At 34.0% G+C, this 17,841-nt stretch overlaps 1 protein-coding gene and 1 long non-coding RNA gene across 2 annotated transcripts; one reads left to right on the top strand and one right to left on the bottom strand.

Moving 5' to 3' along the window:
• Positions 1 to 809: 809 nt before the first annotated feature.
• Positions 810 to 1,310, bottom strand: LOC122410958 (cleavage and polyadenylation specificity factor 73-like). Its single transcript, XM_043419463.1, has one exon. The coding sequence runs from the start codon at positions 1,308 to 1,310 to the stop codon at positions 810 to 812; it is 501 nt and encodes a 166-aa protein (XP_043275398.1).
• Positions 1,311 to 4,160: 2,850 nt separating this feature from the next.
• On the top strand, positions 4,161 to 6,040 carry LOC122410945 (uncharacterized). The gene is made up of 3 exons (XR_006261036.1): positions 4,161 to 4,744; positions 4,819 to 4,923; positions 5,550 to 6,040. It is a non-coding gene; the product is annotated as an uncharacterized lncRNA (long non-coding RNA).
• The last annotated feature ends 11,801 nt before the right edge of the window (positions 6,041 to 17,841 follow it).

The following is a 17,841-nucleotide window of genomic DNA, read 5'->3' as shown; positions in this document are numbered from 1 at the left end:
ATTCCTCACTATTACTGACAAATTATTCTCTGTAAGTATTCTTTGCTTGAAGAAATAAAGTTCATCCACACTTTATTGTGTCGCTTAAGCTTGTGACATAAGTCGCCATGATTCGAACTGCAAAATTTGCAGTTTTTATTCATGCCTGGTAAAACTAGAGATAATTTTGACTTTATTTCTGGTATTCCTTACTGTTACTGACAAATTATTATCTAAAGCATTCTTCGCTCATCTGAATGGAGCTCATCAGTACTCTTTTGTGTCACTTGAGTTTGTGACACAAGTAACCATGATTCGAACAATGAAATTTGCTATTTTTATTTATGCCTGATAGAACTAAAAATTATTGTGACTCTAGTACTTGTGTTCCTCACTGACAAATTATACACCCTGGGGATTCCTCGCTTATCTAAATAGAGCTCATCTGCAGTCTAGTCTGTCATTTGGGTTTGTGGCAAAAGTAGCGATAATTCAAATGGTGAGAACTGACTTATGACTGAAGAGTTTGTACACATTTTTAGGAGATTTTCTCAAAAACGGAACAAAGACAACAATAGAAAGTGGATTGCAAAAAATATTATTTTAGCGAGGATGGGGAGAAATAAAGAAAGAATATACAAATCTTGGAATTGTTTGTTTCTTTTTTATTTAGAATTAGTCAGAGATAAATGATTAAAAAAGTGAAAAATTAACAACAGTGAAGAAGAAAAAGGAATTTTATATAGCGTTGTAAGTTGGTGCCAATGTTTGATGTAATTTAGTAACAGCTGTTTGCACAATTTGTTGAAAAGTTTCTTCCTCGGTGCTAATTACTTCGAAATTAAGAAGATCGATATGTGTCTTTTTACCGTCAAAAGATGTTTAAGTATGGGTAAAGAAGCAGAGAAATAAATGCTTTGTCTTTGAACGATTTGACTCATGTATCTGTACAAATCAGAAGATGCGAGCATGTGATAGTTAAAATTCCTTTTAACCAAAACACTGGACAATTTTTGTCCTGGTTTTGGTTCTTCCATGGCAAGAATACCCATTACTTTGGTAGTTTTTTCGCCTTTGAAATACAACTTGACGGCGACGGTATTACGAGGATTGTGTATTTCCATCGTGGTGTTCGGATCGTTCTCATATTCCCGTTGCAGAGCAGCTTCTAATCTACCCATTTCATTTTGCTCCCCATGAACGAGAATAACGTGGGGTGGCTTGAGTATTCGTACGAATTCGGAGGTTTGTTGGTAGTCGGTATGCGCCGAGAATGAGATATTTAATTTTATGTAATCAGAAAGAAGCCATCTGTAAATAGCTTTAGTCATCTACAAGTAGTAAATCTACAAATGGCAAAGCATCCATCCCTGACGCACTAGGATGTATACTTGGGAACACACGAAAAGTCTGGAGGCCACTAGACCCCAGGTGTACAAGAAGGGTTAACCACATTTTCTTGTTTTAAATTATTCAAAACCTTTTTATATTTTGAGCCGATATCACCGAGTAAAATATTTATCTTGGCCAACTTCCGAGGCTAAAAAAATTTTAGCATAATAATAATAATGACAAAGCTAATAAAAAATAGTATAAACAAAAAAATTGAAACAATGGTTTTTTTTGCATGCATGTATTTATCGCATTTTACCTCATTAGAGCTTGGTGGTGGATAATATTTCAGAAAAACGTACTCTACAGAAAAACGTTTTTAGGTTATGTGAAACGTCATATATAGGGTATAAAAAGTTCAATTACCTGATGGTTTAGTTTCCGATGATTTATCACTTTTCCTAACGTCTGTCCATATGTTTTTGAATGAAGTACTGATGTTTCATCTGGATGCAATCATCACATGAAATTTTTAGGCCCGCTACACACGGTCATTCAATAATATTGCGTAATATAGGTGATTGCACAATATTATTGAACGTGTAGATGTAGTGTTGAAACATTGCGTAATCATTGAACAGAAGTTTGAGCGATCTTAAATTTATGGCGCACTACACACCATACAAACTTATTGTGCAATAATATTGACCGTGTGTAGCGGGCCTTACGACGGTAGAGCGACTGTCAAAAAATGCGCGTGCGCACAAATCAAATAGAAAAAGACGTGTTAGCACAGATGTACTTCTCTCTCGGAACGGTCGGGCCTGTTTAGTTAGTGCCGTTAGGACAGTCTGAATTCGTTGACAACGTCAAACGACGTGCTCTAACATTATTTTTCCATCTTTATTATTTTACAGTTGACAACAAGGGGGCATTTCGAGGATTTTCATTATCGCTCCCTTTTGTTTCACCTTATTTTTCCTTTAACCGTGTGTATTTTTCATTGACATAAAAATAGATGGAAGAAAAAGGAAGAATCATAACCCCCAAATCTCGGGGTAAATTTTTTTTAGTATCTGCACTTTGCGATAGACCCGAAGATAATAATTTACGGTGAGTTAATAATTTAACGGTGAATTTGGTTAATTTACATGCAAACAACGAATATTATATGTTCTGTATAAGCTCTATAGCAAGGCACGTATATACTCGCAGTACACGCAGTCAATATCAGAACACGACCTAGGTAACTTATTATTTTTACTGAATTGAAAATATTACATTTTCGAGAATTTTACAATTGGTACTTCAAAATTAATACTTAGAACGTTTTCGAAAATTTGGTGTCTATCTGTTGAGATGAAAATCTGTAATTATACATGAAAAACCGTTCTAGTTTTTATCAGAAAGATGTTAGTATAAAATTTTTTTAACACATGCAAGATCGCATTTTATATAATATAGATTTCCAGCAAGAGACTCGGTTAGATTTTGATGTATGAAAAACTAATATATTCTGTAGACCCTTTCTTCCTTCACAATTGCTGTTATAAAGTATATAAAGTATTAAATACTATAAGAATAAACTTTTTTTCTAGACAAGTGGAAACACTCCTCTCCATTAAATGCGCCGATCCAAATGTTGTAATTCCGAATCATGGAATTTCGGCGTTTCATCTTGCGATTGACAACAAATCGGAAGAGTTCGCAGAATGCATTACCAAACTTTTCCTTCATCATGGAGGTAATCCAAACGTTAGATCTGTTGATGGGATGACACCTGTCCATGTTGCCGCAGCTTGGAGAAGAGCTGGGGTGCTCAAGTTGTTGTTAGCACATGGAGGTGATCCATTATGTTTGGATGACAAAGGTCGCAGCCCGTTTCATTACGCCTTTGATGGTGCTTATTACCATATCATTGCCATACTTGGAAATTACTGCATCAGTAATGACATCACCAAGATTGACATGGATGAGAGACCCAAGTACAAATTGACACTAGGTAACTTCTGCATTTTTCCTCCATCATATCTTTAGATTGTGTATTTACTCTCATTCCAAAGAAATTATTTATCATATATTTTTTTATTTTTATCATTATCAGTGGATAATTAAATTCTTTCTCATGTGTAGATAAAATTCTCGTAAAAGAGAGGAATGTCATCGCTGAATATATGCTCTCGGATAATTTGCCCAAGAGCTTTGTAGAATTGGAAACAAAGCACACTGAATCAAACAAAAAAGTTAATGGTTCATTTTCGGTGACGATAAACATTCAGTTTCCAGATCATTTGAAACTTTTAATAGGCTCTACAATAATGTGACCATTCGTCGCTGCCACAGAGGAAAATCTATTCCGCAATTCCCTGTCAATCTAAACAGCGTTCAAAACTTTGATAAAGAGAAGCTTCTCATTAGTAATATCATTCACGGATTCTCGAACGGACTTGCGATCAAAACGGGGTTCGCATATGACGGAAACACGTATAATAGAAAAATAATTTTGAAAAGCGGTAATATAATACTGTAAGTACGAAAAAAACGCCGCGTCACAATGGTGACATTTCGATATTAGGAAATGACCAAATGAAAATTTTTTTAAAATCAACGATAAACCGTCGAACACAAAGAATTCAATGACCACCAATGCGCCATTGAATTTAATGAGAAATTACTCCATTTTTCAGATATTCAGCCAAAAATGAAAGTTAGATCCACGGAATACACAATGAAAAGTAATGCTGGTTCTACGAGGAGCAGAGCACTTACGCATCTTTGCCTTCAAGAATCATTCCAGATATTAGATAGAAAATGTTTACCAAGTATGCAAGGGGAACAAAAGGCAAAGTTTCAAATATCTGACAGATTTCCTGACACAACAATGAATTTACGTTCACCGAATACAGATTTCTTACAAGAATTTAGAGCCATCAACAAAAATAAGGCCAAACATCTATCTATCAAGCTGGCGAATCGAATGTATGATGAATATCCTGAAATTAGCTCTGAAGTTAAAATGCAAAATTCATCATTCCAGATAATGAAGAAAACGGGAATTAAACAGTATGGTCACCAAAAATCAGATGCAACAACTTATCATGAAATAGAATCGATTATGTTGTATAAAAACAAGGAAAAAAATTATGATCTTTTAGAAAGACCTGGATCATCAAATCCATTCAAGGTTTATTTTCTCGATCAAAAATTTAATTGATCCAACTATGAATAAACATCAAGTTGCCAAACAGGCGAAAATTTTACTAGAAATTGATAAAGCTCATAAGGATAGAAGTCCGACTCTGTCAGCTTCAATTTTTTTCCTCGAAAACTGAAAATTTTTACATGACTATAATGTCTCATTCGGATGACAGCAACAACGAATTGAGTTTGTGTTGGGTACCACACGAGGCTGAGCCGAGAGAAATAAGTTATGGTATCGTATCCCTTTACTTAGTTATAAATAATTTTCAGTTCTATCTAAACTATTTATAATTAATTCTTCCTCAGGTCTCATGATAAATCTTTTGTTAGCGTGGATGAAGAATACACTTACGAAGATAAGGAAGAGGGGGTTGCATTCATCGAACGACATCTCCGTGTAATTCTCCCAAGGTTATTATACATATCAGTCAATCAATAAAAATCATTTTTCATTCAGTTAAAATAAGCCTTCTCATTATAGATCAAATAAAACATTTTTGAAGATATAACTATCGAGAAACCTTTATAATCAAACATTAGCCCACATGACTGCGTCCAGCCGATTAAGCAAAAAAAAGTTATTGAGCAGCGGGTGATAAACATTTTTGAATATTGTACATTAATTATTAATATCAATCAATCAATAAAAATCATTTCTAATTCAGTAAGATAAAATAATAATCTTCAATCAATCAATAAAAATCATTTCTTATTCTGTAAGATAAAATAAGCTTTCTCATTATAGATAAAATGAAAAAAACATTTTTGAAGATAACTTTCGAGAAACCATTTAATCAAACATTAGCCGACATGACTGCGTTCAGCGGACTAAGCAAAAAAAGTTATTGAGCAGCGGGAGTAAACATTTTTGAATATATATCACAAAAAGCGTGATAGATTGCAAGTTCTTGAAACATCAATAGAAAAGTGAAATGTTCCGATTTTTGAGTCTTGGTTCAAAAAGATGATGAATTTATTATTACCATTCGTTAATTTATTGATTTGATCGGTTTTCATGAAAATTTTTTATTCAACAGGCGAATTATCAATCGATACAAAAGATGATTCTAAAGAATCAAAAACGTTGAGTAGAATTGTAAAAAGGACAATGGGAATTACGGATGAACGCGAATTGCGCGATCGATGGAAAGCTTTTGATGAAGTACCTGGGCCTATCACGCGGACTACTTTCGATGTATACCTTAAAAGTTCATGGCGGTTGGAATGCGAGCGAGTTGAAGATGGAAACAACAAAATGCAATATAACAAAAAATTATCCGATTTCAAAATAGAGAAATGTGCGTGTACAGTATCGAAATATTTATTAGTTATCGATTGGATAAATCGTGAGGATTATTACAGAAATTAAAGAAAAAATATGCAATTGTCAATCCGGAACGCAAATATTGCGGTGGGATATCGAAAAGCTCCTTCTGCTATCTCTTGTTGGATGCAAGATTGACACAAGCTTTGCCACATTGTGGTTATGATTCGACGATAGAGGAACGATGGCATCGTTTTTTCAAAGCTGTTTTTTCTATGTAGGCAAGGGAAAAGCTTCGAGACTAGCGGCTAATCTATATGATGCTTTCAAAATTTAGTCCAGTGAAAAAGAATCTAGATACAGTAAAATTTGCCGTAAAATCTCTCATATTCTTGAAATTTGGCAGAGCGGCCAAGGTGTCGTGTGTTTAAACATGTTCAATCATACAATGGCCGAAGAAGCTTGCTCCCATGAGGCACTTATGATCGAAGCCTTGGGTACCCATCATCTGACCAATCGCGTTTACGGTACTCATTACGGTGTTACGTCCTAGCATTACGCTAAACGCCCCTCACTTTTTCTCTTCAACTCAAACGCTATCACGAGTATATTCCTAACCTTTATCATCATTTGTCGATACATAGTTCGTATCTAAGAATATATATAAACACAGAGCGTATCCAGACCATCCATAACAAATACATCCTGCGAGACACTCGGCGCTCGCACATATTTTTTTCCTCAACTGTCCATTCTTTAAACACTCACAACGCGTGCCCTAGACTCTCCCCGACGTTCCGGCGCCATAAATAATCCTACAAGACGAGCACGGAAAACCAGAAATAAACACTCCAAGACCGATTTCCTATCCTTGAATTTATTATCAATGCAGCATTTCCTAAATCCACACAAAATTCCAGAGATGCGTTCCGAGACCCGCGTTTCCCACGAGTCCCGAAAACAGATGCTCTTATCTCAAGTGCAACACGTGCACATCTCAGAACTCCGCTCAACACACTTTCCCTAATTCTAAGAAATCTCGAGCGACTTTTCCTCCAATCATATCTCCGGAAAAGTCTCCCCCATATTCAAATCCAATCATCAAATCAGACGATACTTTTTACCCAATCCAAACTAAAAAACCACAGAGAACAAACCCCCTCTACAGCATGCTACCCCCAAAAAAACACATCCTCCTCTCGAACTCTAACTAGGCTAAGAATCTTAGTTGTTAGTCAGTTAGCAGCGAACCTCGAAACAATTAAGATCGGAGAACTCTCCCTCTCTAATCCAAATCACTTGGGAGAACTCTGTCATAATCGCTAACTCAAAAGTACATAGAAAAACATTTCAATTTCAAAGTGTAAATAAGTGTAATAGTCAATAAATAAATTCATCAATATATTTTGTAGTGAACAAAATATCATCGCATACACTTATTTCGCGAAGCCTTCGACACCGCTCAACAATTGGAAAATCCTTCCAATTCGCGGGTACAACCTCAATAAAAAGGTCACGTATACCTGAAAATATAGTATATGTTCTCGGGCCTCGCACAAGACCCAAAGAAGACTCACTGGCAGAGGTACTCAACGTACACTCTGCTTCTCTAAATCGGCGACTGTGCGCCCCCAACTAATCCTCCCTCCTGGGACGTAACATATTACTTTATTAAAAACTGGTGGCAGCGGAAACCAAAAAGGAAAGAAAAAAAAACACCATTTTCAAGAGACTCGGTAGAGTCTCGGGACAAGTACATTGACAGCCCTGTCGTCTGCTGGCCCGAGGCTCTCGCCGAGACTATACTTTCTCTGAATAAAACGATTCGCGGTGGTGGGGGTAAAATTGGCATGTGATTTTCTTTAATAGCGAAGCTCATGAGTTATGTACGGCTTTGAAAATTGAACTTTAAGCTAATTAAGAAGTTCTCTGTCGAACGAGCCCAAAATCAGCATTCTCGGTGGCGTATTTGCCGAGAAAAAACTTTGCACGGGCTCAAGATTATGCAAAAAGTACCAACACATTTACGCAGCTGATGTATCCGTATATGGGTTCAGACCGATACATACAAGGGCTTCTTGATGCCCATCATAACCAATCACCGGTGAGAATCTATCCGTCTCGACCAATCGCCGATGAGAAAGTTTCTGATAGTCCTCAATGTTTTCTTGTATACCGTCTGTTATCGTCTGTTATGTTATTATAAAGTGATTGCGATCGTAGCCCCGTGGATCAACGGTGCAAGATTTGCAAATTTCGTTTAAATAAATAAAACATTATTGGAAATAGCAGTGGATATAATCAATTTTATTTTTTTCATAAAAGAAGTTTCAATAAGTTTCGAGCCCAATTCACGACAGTAATATCTATAATAAATAAAACCTCAAAAGTGGATTAATTGATCTCATACAGTGTACTGAGAGTGAGTAAAATATTGAGAAGTGAAAACGTGAATAATGTGTCGTGAAAATTAAGAATTATCTGTTCTACTTCGATATCGTAATATATACATAGATAGCAAATTTGCGAGATTTCGCGTCATGTTGACGTTTGAGGTTATGACCGCCGGAGTGCTGTAGCGTGCAGAGTGTAGAAAAATAAAAGTGGTTATTGAAAAGTGGAAGGAATCGATATTATTAATGACGTGATTAATTAGTGTTGAATAATAATAATAATAATAATAACAATGAGAAAAAAAAAGTTCGTTCATTATAACCTCTAAAACGTTCTTTCCAAACAGAAATTCTATGTTGTGTAATTACGTTAAAGAAAGAGGTGGATGGTTGTGTGTAAACGAATTCAAATAAATTAAAAAAAACTTTGGTCAAGTAATTCAATGTATTGTTGTCATAATTTCTTTCATTTAGTTTGGCTGTGTTCACCGGTCCCTTTTTCCACCTGCTTAGCTTACAGTGTATTGTCATACCAATTTCTATTTGTTCTCCAGACAATACGAGAGATATTCGTATTTCTATTTCATTATATTGATTTCAACAACATAATTTGAAATATTTATAACAAAAAGCCTTCATAATTGCTTGTTCATACACCCAAGTTTTGAAAAATCTTTGAGCCATGTAATAATGTATAGATATATTCACTTGAGTTGTTACATGATAAATTTGGAAATTTATTTCAATAAGTCATTGGGTGCTTAATTTTCATGTTATCAAAATTTGTATCTTCGAAATGCAATGAACACCTCTAACCTTGTGGGTTGAAAAATTCATGTCTGTAAGTCTACACCTGATCATTTTTGGATGTGATCAAATATTTTGTCTGCGGATAACCATGGAGACATCAAGAGACTCGGTAGAGTCTCGGGACAAGTACATTGACAGCCCTGTCGTCTGCTGGCCCGAGGCTCTCGCCGAGTATACTTTCTCTGAATAAAACGATTCGCCGTGGTGGGGGTAAAATTGGCAAGTGATTTTTTTGAATTACCGAAGTTATGAGTCATCTAAGGCTTTGAAAATTGAACTTTCAGCTAATTAAGAAATTCTCTTTAGATTGCGCCCAAAATCAACACGATCGGTGGCGTAATTGCTGAGAAAAAACTTTGCACGGGCTCAAGATTATGCAAAAGGTACTGACACATCACGAGTTCGACGTATACGTATACGCGTTTTGACGTAGTTAGTAGTAGTAGAGTTGTTGCCTCTACGCATTCTGATTGGCTCAACGATGTCGGCTCCTTCAGCTGCTATAGGCCGACCGCGGGTGAGGCTCAAGTGTTAGAAGGCCTAAAATAGCGAACAGGCATTCTGTATATCTATATATGCGTTATACAAAATGCCTGTTCGCCATTTTAGGCCTTCTAACTATTGAGTCTTACCCCGACCGCGCTCAGACTCCGTGAATATTATATTATATATATATATATAAACCACGCGTCAGTTTTCGATCATCGTATAAACAAACGGAGTTTTGACATTATGGAATGCGTGTGGGATAAATAAAAAAAACTTTCGTCATCTAACGAAATGCATAGTATTAAAACCTGTGGAATGCTAAACTAAACCGGTATAAAAGCAGTCGCGTAAATGTAGTCTGTGATCTGTGTGTGAAAAAGAATAAAATAAAAATGAAATGCATGTCGACGAAACTTTTTAAGATTTCATTAATTCGTTTGACTGAAAATAAGTTTATCATTTATATCATTTGTAAATAGGTTATATGATATCAATACATCGATACGCACATCCGAAACCACCTGAAACTTGTTTTCATACTGAACGTCATTTTGACAGGTGAGGTTATAATCCCCAAAGTGCTATTGTGTGCAGACTCTAATTAATAAATGAAAATGGTTAGTGAAAAGTGGTTAATATTTATTTTGTTAAAACTTGTGGTATACTAAACCGGTATAAAAGCGGCCGCGTAAATGTAGACTATGATCTGTGTGTGCTAAAAAATATAAAAAAATGCGCGATGCATATGTCAACGAAACTTTTCAAGATTTCATTATTTCGTTCGATTGGAAATAAGTGTCAACTGAGATAATCTTTCAATTAAACCAGAGTTCGCGGAATATTGTCCAGTGTAAATATATCATCAGTTGTCATATGTAATAATGTAGGTCATATATACGAGTTCCCTTTGATAGCTGTGTGGTAACGAACCGGCCGGGGTTTGACGTTACGAAGTGCGGGACAAATGTAACAAACGTTCGCATAGTTAGTGAATAATATAAATAAGGCAAATCAGTTCATCAAAAATAGGTCTGGAAGTTGTAAGAAAAAATGTTCGTCAACCTATAACTTCAAATTTTCTTTTTGCGATCTGAAATATTATGGTTGATATTTAATAAAACAAGAACATACAGAACTGTTAGTATATATAACGTGAGAAACTCCAATCGAATAAATGTTTTCTAATTTCTTTCTTGTGTCATCATTATTTTTGAATATTCCCATATTTTGCTTCCTATTGAGTTTGGCTCTGCTCTATCCGATCCTTGTTTTGACTCCATCGGTTTGCAGCGGATGGATACATATTATTAATTGGTTTCCTAATATGTGTCCTATGATTTTCTAATATTTCTTCATGCTGATTGTGGTAACGTAATTCAAGTGGTTTCCGACTATGATCATCAATCGCACATTTTGTATATTTGATTCTCAAAACAGTTTCTGGTGTTGATATAAGTGTAGTTATACTTTTTCCACCTGGTCTGTCGAGTAATAAATTTTGAAACTTGTTCCAAAAAGTCTTTGGATGTTTTTTTTGCTGATAGTATGAAAAGTTGAATCTTCGGAATGTGGTAGGCAAACTCAAATTTTGACAACAATACTTATGAAATAACGTGTATGTTGAGTATTCCTACTCCGCAAACTGCAAATGTGGAATTATTGGTGAAAACATTCATTACGATATGTCTACAGTTGCTCAGTTTTGGATGCGATTGAGTATAATGCCTGCCAACATCATGGAAACCTACAGAATTTCTAAATGTTATGTGCGCTATGTCATTTTAATGTAACATCATGACTTTGAACAACTTTTCACTATAATACTATATAGATTTGGATCATTGAAATACAGCAAAAATCTGCAAACTATAAAATTTATATACTTTGCCATTCATTTTACTTTTTGACTCTCACTGCAACATAAATATGAAGTGAAAAATTCATTAGAAAAGTCTTCAGTTGCTCATTTATGCTTTGAAATTTGATTTGAAATTGCTGTTTTCCAAACTCATTGCGCAGATACATTGAATTGCAGCAGATAGCTGCGAACTTTAAAATTTCTGTGGATAAATATATGTGCTAAGTATCACCTCCTATCTTTAATTATGGTAATATTGAGTATTCTCACTTTGCAAACTACAAATGTGGAATTATTAGTGAAAAGATTCATTACGCTAAGTCTACAGTTGCTCAGTTTTGGATGCGATCAAATATAATGCCTGCTAACATCCATGGGAACATACAGAATTTCTGAATACAATGTTCGCTATGTAATTTCAACGTAACATCATGACTTTTGCCAACTTTTCTCTATAATACTATAGATTTGGATTATTGAAATACAGCAAAAATCTGCGAATTATAAAATTGATATACTGTGTCACTCATTTTACTTTTTAAAACTAACTGTAACATATATATGAAGTAAACACTCATCACAGAAGTCTTCAGTTGCTCATTTATGGATAGATTTTAAATTGCTGTCTTCAAAATTTATTGCGCAGATACATTGAATCGCAGCAGATACCTGCGAACTCTGAAATTTCTGTGCATAAATATGTGTGTTAAGTATCTCCCCCTATCTTTGATTATGAGAATGAGTAATAGAACTTGGTTTAGTAAGTTTTAAAGTATTTCTTTTTAAATACTATTGAAGTTTGTATTACTGCGGTATGAAGCGAATACCTCCAAACTTTCATATTTTTGTGTCGCAGCATGTGTGCCAATCATTTACATTCTTTACTCCAACCGTAACATGTAATTTCAAAAATTCATCACAAACGTCTTCAGCTTCTCTAAATTCCTAAATTTTCCGTTTTCTATTTTATTCTGAGTTTTTATATTTCTAAATTCATTTTTAAATTCTCCTGAAATTGTTTTTCTCCAAAACCAATGCGCAGGTACCTTAAACGTCTTTGAATTCGGTTGCTCTGTTGAATTCAGTTTTTTTTTGCTTCTTTGAGTTCTGACATAATAAATGTTTCCGGGTGCCTTTTTTCTGCAACTATCAAACTGGATAATTGGATCTCAGCGGCCACTTGCAAACTTTGGAAATATATTTCATCGGGAACACGTTTCGAATGACACGAAAATGTCTAGATTCAGAATGCAAAAGCAACATTTAAAAAGGGCCAATTCTGTTGGATATGTTGTGTCTTGTATTTGATGTATCTTTCCTCTATTCCTTTCTTTTTCCTAACGTTATCAGCCGAAAATCATATCTCGGCCCGCAACACGCATTGCTCCATGCTCTTGAGTTCCCAATGGACGAAACATATTAGAAGACAAGGAGAAAAATCACAAAAGTCCAAGACTAAACCTCTATCGAAATATTTTCAGTACAATTTCGACGAAAAATAGGTCTTTTTTCGTGAAAACCAACGTTATACGCCGAAAATTATAAACAATTCATAGAAATTTAAACTAAAATCTTACAGTCATCTGAACATAAATAAGGATCTTTTGAGAAAAAAGACGTGATATCAAACCATAAACTTCCCCTAGGGAAAAAAAAGGTTGGGACAAGTACATTGATGGTCCCTCGTTTGCTGATAATTCCACCCATAAAAAAAACTTTAAAAAAAATTTTTTTTTAATTGTAAAAAAAATTATTTCATAAAAAAAAATACAGAACAATTCGAAAAAAATTTTACAAATCTTGAAAAAACGTTATATTAAAAAAAAAACTAATCTGCATCTATTTTTTAAAGTGTCAAAAGAATCAAATAACAAGTAAAAAATAATAAACCGAAAAATCGCCCTTGAAATCATTTTGGAAACCGATGCCTCATTCTTCTTATTTGATTCGAACAGCTAAATCAACTGAAAAAAACTCCATCTAATTTACGTGCGGCATTAAAATTTATTATATTAATTCGAGGCCCAGTATTTTCTAATGAATTGAAAAAAGTTACCATTTGAATTACGTGCAGCTTTAAAATTTATGATATGAATCGGTGGACAAGTATTTTATTAGTAAATCCAAATTTTCACATTATTAAATTCTTCTAAGAAGCTTTTAAATCCAAAAAAATCACATGAAAGCTAGTCATTTCTTACTCTATGGTGGCAGAGACTTATAAGAAAATCGACTCTTCTCAAACTTTCAGGATCCTCTGGTATTATTCACAAAATTCGACGTCGATTGGATCGATACAAATTATGTTTAAATATGTGTTAAAAGTACTTGTCCGGCCCATCACTTTCCGTTTAAATTGTTTATCCAAATAAAAGTCAGGGCTTGTCTAGAACTGATGGATCACAAGTATTCATGCAGAGGGAATTGAGAGAATTATCTTCAAGTAATTTTTACTTAATTGCACTAATTTAATAAAAAACGGAAACAAATTATTCCGCAATATAGAAGGGATATTATTGTGCATCGATAAATGAAAAAAAATTGTACATAATGTATATGTTCAAGCTTCCAAAATAACTCTGCAGTTTACATTCGATGACGGCAATTTTTACTTCCCACTTATTCTTCCAGCGAACGAGTTCCATTCGGAATAAGAACTAACCTATAATATTATTAAGAACATTAAATTAATAATGAATCGCATTTCAACAAACTTTTAACGAGATTCTGCCGTGCCATTTCGTTTTTTTATGATTGATTCTTTATTGAATGAATAGTGATGGGCCGGACAAGTACTTTTAACACATATTTAGACATAATTTGTATCGATCCAATCGACGTCGAATTTTGTGAATAATACCAGAGGATCCTGAAAGTCTGAGAAGAGTCGACTTTCTTATAAGTCTCTGCCACCATAGAGTAAGAAATGACTAGCTTTCATGTGATTTTTTTGGATTTAAAAGCTTCTTAGAAGAATTTAATAATGTGAAAATTTGGATTTACTAATAAAATACTTGTCCACCGATTCATATCATAAATTTTAAAGCTGCACGTAATTCAAATGGTAACTTTTTTCAATTCATTAGAAAATACTGGGCCTCGAATTAATATAATAAATTTTAATGCCGCACGTAAATTAGATGGAGTTTTTTTCAGTTGATTTAGCTGTTCGAATCAAATAAGAAGAATGAGGCATCGGTTTCCAAAATGATTTCAAGGGCGATTTTTCGGTTTATTATTTTTTACTTGTTATTTGATTCTTTTGACACTTTAAAAAATAGATGCAGATTAGTTTTTTTTTTAATATAACGTTTTTTCAAGATTTGTAAAATTTTTTTCGAATTGTTCTGTATTTTTTTTATGAAATAATTTTTTTTACAATTAAAAAAAAATTTTTTTTAAAGTTTTTTTTATGGGTGGTACAAAATTACAGCATTTTGCTTGCTTCAACATGCATCGTATCTGTCACTTTTTTTTTGAATGTGTCATAATAAGTTTCAAAAATGTGGTTCATGTAATTTTGAAGTGTTTTTCCCTATAAAAGTCTGTATAACTGATACGTAGCAAGTACCTATGAACTTTGATATTTCTGTGAAATAGCAGGTATGCCAATCTTTTAGCTTTTTGGTTCCGACTGGAATATATTAACGAAGATATTCATTACTAAAGTCTTCACCTACTTATTTCTGAATAGATCTGAAATTACTGTCTTCAGAAACTAATGCACAGATACATGAAACAATTTTGATTTCTGTTCTCTTTCAATTGCGCTGTCTTTTTTCTTTTTAACTATGGCTCTGCTCTTTCCGATCCTTGTTTTGACTCCATCGGTTTGCAGCGGATCGATGCATTTTATTAATTGGTTGCCTAATATGTGTCCTATGATTTTCTACTATTTCTTCATGCTGATTGTGGTAACGTGATTCAAAAGGTTTCCAATTATGATCATCAATCGCACATTTTGTACAACAGATTCTCAAAACAGTTTCTGGTCTTGATATAAGTGTAGTTATTCTTTTTCCACCTGGTCTGTAGAGTAATAAATTTTGAAACTTGTTCCAAAAAGTCTTGGAATGCTTTTTTTGCTGATAATATGAAAATTTGAATCGTCGGAATGCGGTAGGCAAACACAAATATTGACAACAATACTTATGAAATGACGTGTATGTTGAGTATTCCTATTCTGCAAACTGCAAATGTGGAATTATTGGTGAAAACATTCATTACGATAATTGTACAGTTGCTCAGTTTTCGATGCGACTAAGTATAATACCTGCCAACATCATGGAAACCTACAGAATTTCTGAATGTTATGTGCGCTATGTGATTTTAATGTAACATCATGACTTCTAACAACTTTCCACTCTAATACTATAGATTTGGATCATTGAAATACAGCAAAAATCTGCAAACTATAAAATTTATATACTGTGCCATTCATTTTATTTTTTGACTCCCACCGTAACATAAATATGAAGTGAAAAATTCATTACAAAAGTCTTCAGTTGCTCATTTATGGATGGATTTGAAACTGCTGTCTTCCAAACTCATTGCGCAGATACATTGAATTGCAGCCGATACCTGCGAATTTGGAAATTTCTGTGGATAAGTATATGTGCTAAGTATCACCCCCTATCTTTGATTATGGTAATATGTAATGGAACTTTGTTCAGCAAGTTTTAAAGTGTTTCCTTTCAAATAGTATTGAAGTTTGTATTACTGCAGTATGGAGCGAATACATTCAAACTTTGATATTTTTGTGTCGCAGCATGTGTGCCAATCATTTAAATTTTTTACTCCAACCGTAACATGTAATTTCAAAAATTCATCACAAAAGTTTTCAGCTTTACTAATTATCTTAATTTTCCTTTTTCTAAATTCTATGCTAAATTTCTGAATTTCCTAATTTATTTCTAAATTATCCTGAAATGAAATTGTTTTCCTCCACAAGCAATGCAGGTACCTTAAATGTCTTTGAATTCCGTTGCTCTGTTGAATCAAGTACGCTCAATTTTTTTTACTTCTTTGAATTCTGACATAATAAATGTTTCCGGGTGCCTTTTTTCTGCAACTATCAAACTGTAGACTATTGGATCTTCGCGGCCACTTGCAAACTTTGGAAATATATTTCATCGGGGGCATGTTTTGGATGACACGAAAATGTCGAGATTCAGAATGCCAAAACGACATTTAAAAATGGCCAATTCTGTTGTATTCGTTGTGTCTTTAATTTGATCTATCTTTTCTCTTTTCCTTTCTTTTCACTAACGTTATAAGCCGGAAATCATATCTCAGCCCGCAACACGCATTGCTACATGCTCTTGAGTTTCCAATGGACAAAACATATTAGAAGACAAGGAGAAAAATCACCAAAGTCCAAGAACAAACCTCTATCGAAATATTTCCAGTTCAAATTTGACGAAATTTAGATCTTTTTTCGTGGAAACCAACGTTATAAGCCGAAAATCATATCACGACCTACAACCTGCTTTTCACCCTGCTCTTTGGTTCCTAATTGACAAAACATAATAGAGTACAAGGAAAAAAATCGCCAAAGTCCAAGGAGAGACCTGTGACGAAATATTTTCAGTTCAATTTTTACCAAAAATAGGTCTTTTTTCGTGGAAACCTACGCTATAAGCCGAAAATCATATCCCGGCCTTCAACCCGCTTGCGGCCGTGCTCTTGGGTTCCTAATTGACAAAACATATTAGAGTACAAGGGAAAAAATCGCCGAAGTCCGAGGACAGACCTGTGACGAAATATGTCCAGTACAATTTTGACGAAAAATAGGTCTTTTTTCGTGAAAACCAACGTTATAAGACGAAAATCATAAATAATTCATAGAAATTTAAACTAATATCCTATAGTCAACTGAACATAAATAAGGAACTTTTGAGAAAAAAGACGTGATATCAAACCATAAACTTCCCCTAGGAAAAAAAAGGTTAGGACAAGTACATTGATGGTCCCTCGTTTGTTGATAATTCCATGCATGAAAAAAACTTTAAAACAAAATTTTTATAAAAAATGGGCAAAAAAATTATTTTATAAAAAAAATACAGAACAATTCGAAAAAAATTTCACAAATCTTGAAAAAGCATTATCTTTAAAAAAAACTAAACTTTATCTCTATTTTAAAGTGTTAAAAGAATCAAATAACAAGTAAAAAATAAAAACCGAAAAATCGCGCTTGAAATCATTTTGGAAACCGATGCCTCATTCTTCTGATTTAATTCGAAGGGCTAAATCAACTAAAAAAAATTCCATCTAATTTACGTGCAGCATTAAAATTTATTATATCAATTCGAGGCCAAGTATTTTCTAATAAATTGAAAAAAGTTACCATTTGAGTTACGTGCAGCACTAAAATTTATGATATCAATCGAAGGACAAGTAATTTATGAGTAACTCCAAATTTCAACATTATGGAACTGTTTTAAGAAGCTTTTAAATCCAAAAAAATCACATGCAAGCTAGTCATTTCTTACTCTATGATGGCAGAGACAATCGAT

This window comes from Venturia canescens, chromosome 5 (genome assembly GCF_019457755.1).
Source record: "Venturia canescens isolate UGA chromosome 5, ASM1945775v1, whole genome shotgun sequence".
Classification (NCBI taxonomy): Eukaryota; Metazoa; Arthropoda; class Insecta; order Hymenoptera; family Ichneumonidae; genus Venturia; species Venturia canescens.
Note: the sequence above shows the minus strand (reverse complement) of the source record. Positions and strands in the feature narration are given on the sequence as shown.